We start from the raw sequence: 6269 nt of genomic DNA, 5'->3' as shown, positions 1-6269 counted from the left end.
AAACAAACAAACAAACAAACAAACAAACAAACAAACAAACAAACAAACAAACAAACAAACAGATTCAATTGAATTCAGTTTCTTTATACAGCTCCAAGTCACAACAGAAGTCGTCTCAGGACACTGAACAGAAACGTTCATATATAAAAATAATAATTGAACATGATTTGTCTGACTGCTTTGAGTTTAACTCCATCACAGAACTCTCATCTCTTGCAGCACGATGGCTCAGTGGTTCGCACTGTTGCCTCACAGCAAGAAGGTCCTGGGTTCAATCCCTGGTTGGACCAGGGGTCTTTCTATGTGGAGTTTTCATTTTCTTCTCCTGCTTGCGTGGGTTTTCTCTGGGTACCCCGGCTTCCTCCCACAGACCAAAAACATGCATGTTAGTCTGCCTTCAGGCCCAGGCCTCCCTTACAAAAGAGATCTGGGATCTCAGTGGGACTTGCCTGGTTAAATAAAAGTTAATAAATAAATAAATAATAAATCTTGAACAAGCTTGAAGGCGACAGTGGTAAGAAAAACTCCCTCATGAGGAAGAAACCTTTAGCAGAACCAGGATCAGGACAAGAGGACCATCTGCTTCGACTGGCTGGGTTTGGTAGGAATAGATACACAATGGCAGGTCCAGAATCACATGTTAAGATAGAAATAGTATCAAATGAAAACTATTCAGTTTTAACAATTCATTTAAGGAAATGAGGTCAGTTTGTCCTCTAGTAGTCTAAGTCTATAGCAGCATAACAAGCCGACCCTAACTATAGGATTTATCAAAAAGGAAAGCAACAAAGTCCACGCTCAATAATCCAGGTATACAATCCAACATTTTTCAGTCAGGTCATCTGGGCAGTTTATTTTTTTGTGCTGAAACGTTTCGCCTTCGATCCGGAAGGCTTCATCAGTCAAGGAAACAAACAACAGAAACCTGATTATTCCCCCAACAGCTTACTCCAAGGTGGAACAAACCAGTTATGTTGGTGCTAAGATGGTCTCTTTGGTACGCCCCCTCCTCCATTGCCGGCCCCAAAAAGGAAAGTCTTAATCCCAGTCTTAAACTGGACAATGTGTCAGCCTCACGGACAGAAATTGGAAGTTGGTTCCACAAGAGAGGAGCCTGAGAACTGGAAGATCTTCCTCCCATTCTGCTGCTGGAAACTCTAGGAACCACGAGTAAACCTGCAGTCTGAGAGTGAAGTGCTCTGTTAGTAAAATATGGAACAATAACATCTGTAATATAAGATGGAGCTAGGTTGTTGAGGGCTTTGTAGGTTAGAAGTAAGATTTTGAATTCTATTCTGGATTTGACAGGGAGCCAATGGAGAGAAGCTAAAACTGGAGAGAGATGATCTCTCCCAGTAACTCCAGTTAAGACTCTGGCAGCAGCATTTTGGATCAACTGAAGACGTTTTAAAGAAGTATTTGGACACCCAGATAATAAACCATTGCAATAGTCCAGTCTAGACGTGACAAATGCATGGACCAGTTTTTCTGCATCATCTTTAGATCAGATGTTTCTAATGTTAGTGATATTACGCAGGTGGAAGAAGGAGGTTCTAGTATTCACAAGATGACGATTGAACTGCCGTCGATGCTGATGGAGTTCCTAATAAATATTCATCACGTCCAGCTTTAACAAATGGTTTAAAAGCAAAAATCACTCAGAATTATCCAACAAAGTTAAACTGTGTTTGTTGTGGCTCCTCGAACTGATGAAGTCTTTTGGATGAAAGACAAAATGTTTCAACAAAACCAAAGTGTCCAGAGGAGCTGACTTAACGTTGTTGGATTTTTTTACCTGGATTATTGAGCATGAACTGTGATAATCCAAATTATCTTCACATGGAACAGGATTGTTCCTTGTTATTTAAAGAGCCTAGAAGATCCTGAGGAAGCTCAACAACCAACACTGAAACGCCTCTGTTACAGCATGTTGAATTAAACAGGAAGTGAAGAAACAGAAGAGAACGAGCAGCAGCTGAACTCACTCTGTACATGGAGAGGTCGATACGCAGAGAGTTGTGCAGCTGATCCAGGAGCTTCACGAACCGATCCCTCTGTTGGACAGGGACAAACACAAAAGAAAAATCTGTTATACGTTACATCGTGTGTGTGGACCCTATCCCACAAACACATGATGGTCTGACACACACACAACCTAAATACACACAAATACATTGTTGTGCTGTTCGTGATTTTTTTCTTTGTTTTGACCATTTTTGCAATCTGCTCGTTTTTTGCATTTTTGCACCTTACTCAGCTAAAACTTTACACTGCTAGCCACATATCAGAACGTTCTAGCTCATGCACCACCTACACATGCACTAATCAACACGTCTCTATTTTGATTGTTCTGTGTATCTGCACTGTGTGTTGTGTTGTTTTGCACGTTATGTTCTATGTTGCACCATGACCCTGGAGGAGCACCGTTTCGCTTCAGTATGTACTTGTAGCTGAAATGACAATAAAACCTGCCTGACTCTGACTCATCAACAGAAACAGTAAATGTTGCCATCAGTCCCTTTCTCGGCTGTAAAAAGTCACATAACTGATGTCCTGAAAAACATTTTACTGTTTCATTTATTTTGTTTGGGAAGGAACTAACCATTCATTTCTCTATAATGCTAAAAAACACCAGGGCCCTCATGTAGAAGGACTTGTGTGGACTTCCACCTGAAACGTGGCGAACACTTCAAACCAGAAAACAGCATAAATCAATCCAGATGCATGAAACCGTGCGTACACATGAATCCAGCACACTTCCTGTGTACGTCCCAATCAACGTGGATTTGAGCGCACATGAGGGAATACCTGGCTCCTCCCTCGGCACACGTCCATTTAAATATGTAAATATATTTAAATCTGTCCAGCACTGGAGAATCTCCTCTGCACCATCTTAAAGAAAAAGAGGAGCTTCACAGAATGTGACTTGGAGACGAGGTAGAGGCTCGTACAATCATTCCGTTTGTCTCGCTGTCCTCTGGCAGTAGCTCCGAGCTCCAGGGGAGTGAGTGGAACAAATGGTCAGACATATTAGGACGATGAAATGAATTTAGTCACCAAGAATTGAACCAAGGAGCCAGTTTCCTCTGATTGATTACTTTCATCAGAACATTTCTCTCTCCAGTACAGTCACCAATCTTGGTTATTTTGGATCCTCACCTCATCTTTGAAAGCCATATAAGGCAGATGTGTAAAACTTCTTTCTTTCATCTTTGAAATATTGCAAAGCTTCGGTCTACACTGTCCTTCACCGATGCAGAAAAGCTCGTCCATGTCTTTGCCTCCTCCAGACTGGACTACTGCACTCCTCGTTGGGATTCCTGGCAAGAACATACAGAAACTCCAGTATGTCCAGACCAGCGCTGCCAGGGTCCTGATGAGAGTGTGTAAGCACGAGCACATCACCCCTGTACTCCGCTCACTTCACTGGCTTCCTGTTTCTGCCCGGATCACTTACAAAATTTATCTGCTCACCTTCCAATGCTTGTACTGTAATGCACCATCTTATTTAAAAGAACTTCTCACCCCTCATTGTCCTTCACGCACTCTCCGCTCTTCCAACACTCATCTTCTTCTCACTCCCAGGTCTCGGTCCTGCACAACAGGAGACCGGGCTTTCTCCTGCGCTGCCCCTCGGCTGTGGAACGCCCTGCCTTCATCTCTGAGGCCCCACAGACCTTGACATGTTTTTAAAAAGGTCTTAAAACCTTTTTGTACCCATTTTTTTTCATTGATTGAATTGTACTTTTGTTTTTTATTGCACCCATATCAAAAAGTTCAATCTGGTCCTCTGGACATTCACAAAACAAACAAACAAACAAAAAAGTAGAAACGTTTCGTCTCTCATCCTGAGGACTTCCTCAGTCTGAGGAGCTGTATTCAGCTCAGTCTCTTAAATAGCACCTTCTCAGAGTGGATCAACCAGTTTGCTGCTGACAACCAGAACCAGCTGATCACATGCTCAAGAAGGACCATCAGCCTAACAATGGATCATTAGCACCTGATGGCTGTTTACTGTTCACAGAGGGCTGAGTGATACTAGCAATCACAGCATTGTAAGAGGGGGACAGTTGAACCTGGAGGCTCCACCCCTGTTTAATGATGGACGGTTTCTTTTCACAAAGATGGCCTCCTTTACTCCTCTCTCAAACCATCGTTCCTCTCTGTCCAGGATGTGAACATCTTCATCCCTGAAAGAGTGACCTCTGACCTGGAGATGAGTGTAGACCGCAGAGTCCTGGCCTGATGATGTTGATCTTCTGTGCTGGTCCATCCTTTTGGCCAGTGGCTGTTTAGTTTCCCCGATGTAAGACTGATCACCCTCCTGACACTGAACAGCATACACAACATTACTCTGTTTGTGCCGGGGGACTGGATCTTTGGGATGAACCAGTCTTTAATGTATTTTGGGGTTTAAAAGCCACTGGGACGTTATGTTTAGAAAATAAACGTCTCAGTTTCTCTGATACTCCCTCAACATCTGGAATGACCACTGGTCTGGGTCTGGGTTCCTCCTTTTCACTGTACTTGGTATATATTTCATTCATTCACAGACTCATGTTTGTGCTGATGTTCGACGTAATGTTTTTATTCTATTAGTGCTTAATGTATTTTTAGTTGTTTTTCTTAGTTCATATCTTAGATGTTATTACTGTTTTTCTTTTACATTTTATTGTTGGATGTAACTGGACCCTGTGAACATAATCTTGTTCCATCACATGTACCACATGGGGTGCGAATGACAATAAAGAACCACGAATCTTTAGATAGAGAACTTTACTAATTGGTTTTTATGTATGTGAATGTTTCTGTAAAGTGCCCTAAGACAACTTTGTTGTGATTTGGTGCTTTACAAATAAACTGAACTGAATTGAATCATTGAAAAAATGTCAGAGTCGATCAAAACTGACACAATATGTTCCTGACCGGTGCAATGCCTCACATCTCCAGTTGTGCACACCTGTACTTCACTCGTGATCAGACTGCCGGACTCAGAGTGAGATGTAAATAAGGTTTTTTCATTCATTCAACTTTATTTCTACAGGTTAATCCCACTGAGCCTCGAGGACTCATTTACAGAGACCTGATTTAACAGAGTGATGACAACAGTGACAACAATAGACAGTTATAAAAAAGCTTACAGATTTTTTTTTTACCAATAAGATGCAAAAAGAGTAACAGAAACATCTAGATTCTAAGGTGAATGTAGAAAACTAAAAACAGGAACATGTCTGCGTTGGTCCTGGCCAGGAGTCCAACAGATTCTTAAAATCTGTTTGTGACTCAAGCAGTTATAAAACCTTTGGCATTTCACAGTGGAACAAACACAATATGCTGACACCCTGTTTATGGGATGGAAACATCTGTCACTTTGTGTTGAGGTGCTTTCCAGACTGACGGACACTTACCCCGAAGTTGGCGGCTGCAAATCTGGCAGGAACTGAGACGTTTGTGGAGGCAGTGGGGTGGGCGAAGAAGGCATTGATGTTGGCCAGCAGGGTGCTCATCAATGCTGGCACATCAGGCAGCATGTACTTGGAGGACAGGCAAGAGAAATGTCTGAGCAGGAAGCGAGAGGAGAAAAAAAGATTGGTACCAATTCAGATGGTGTGTGAGAAAGGAGATAGGTGGTAAAAAAAAAAAGGAGGCTGAATAGAAGTGGGCAGGAGAACCATCGGCTCAGAGGTGGTCAAAGAAAAGTAAAACAGGGCATAAAAACTAGAAACAATTAATCAGAGTCAGAGATTCTTTATTGTCATTCGCACCTCATGTGGTACATGTGGTGGAGCGAAATTATGTACACAGGGTCCCAGTTACATCCAACAATAAAATGTCTAAGAAAAACAGTAATAACATCTAAGATATGAACTAAGAAAAACATCAACTAAATATACACTAAGCACTCATAACATAAAACATTGAACATCAGCACAAACATGAACATGAGTCTGTGAGCAGATGTGCACGCGTGAACACATCAACATTGAAACAGATCAGCAGCAACATGAAACAGATCAGCAGCAACATGAAACAGATCAGCAGCAACATGAAACAGATCAGCAGCAACATTAAATGGATCAGCAGCAACATTGAAACAGATCAGCAGCGACATTGAAACAGATCAGCAGCAACATTGAAACAGATCAGCAGCAACATTGAAACAGATCAGCAGCAACATTGAAACAGATCAGCAGCAACATGAAACAGATCAGCAGCAACATGAAACAGATCAGCAGCAACATGATATGGTTTTTCACAGTGATTATTCT

General features: G+C 41.9%; 1 protein-coding gene across 1 annotated transcript in view; it reads right to left on the bottom strand.

Annotated features, from left to right (window-relative positions):
- Positions 1 to 6269, bottom strand: part of LOC119412961 (protein unc-13 homolog B) — a 141509-nt gene that overhangs the window by 62711 nt on the left and 72529 nt on the right. The window contains exons 13-14 of the mRNA XM_037679971.1: positions 5409 to 5559; positions 1986 to 2054 (exon numbers count right to left, since the gene is read on the bottom strand). Of these exons, the coding sequence (XP_037535899.1) occupies positions 1986 to 2054; positions 5409 to 5559 (220 nt within the window). The remainder of the gene's footprint in view (positions 1 to 1985; positions 2055 to 5408; positions 5560 to 6269) is intronic.

This window comes from Nematolebias whitei, chromosome 8 (assembly GCF_014905685.2).
Source record: "Nematolebias whitei isolate Nwh7 chromosome 8, NemWhi1, whole genome shotgun sequence".
In the NCBI taxonomy this organism is placed as follows: Eukaryota; Metazoa; Chordata; class Actinopteri; order Cyprinodontiformes; family Rivulidae; genus Nematolebias; species Nematolebias whitei.
The sequence above is the reverse complement of the archived record's forward strand: the minus strand, read 5'-3'. Positions and strand labels throughout refer to the sequence as shown.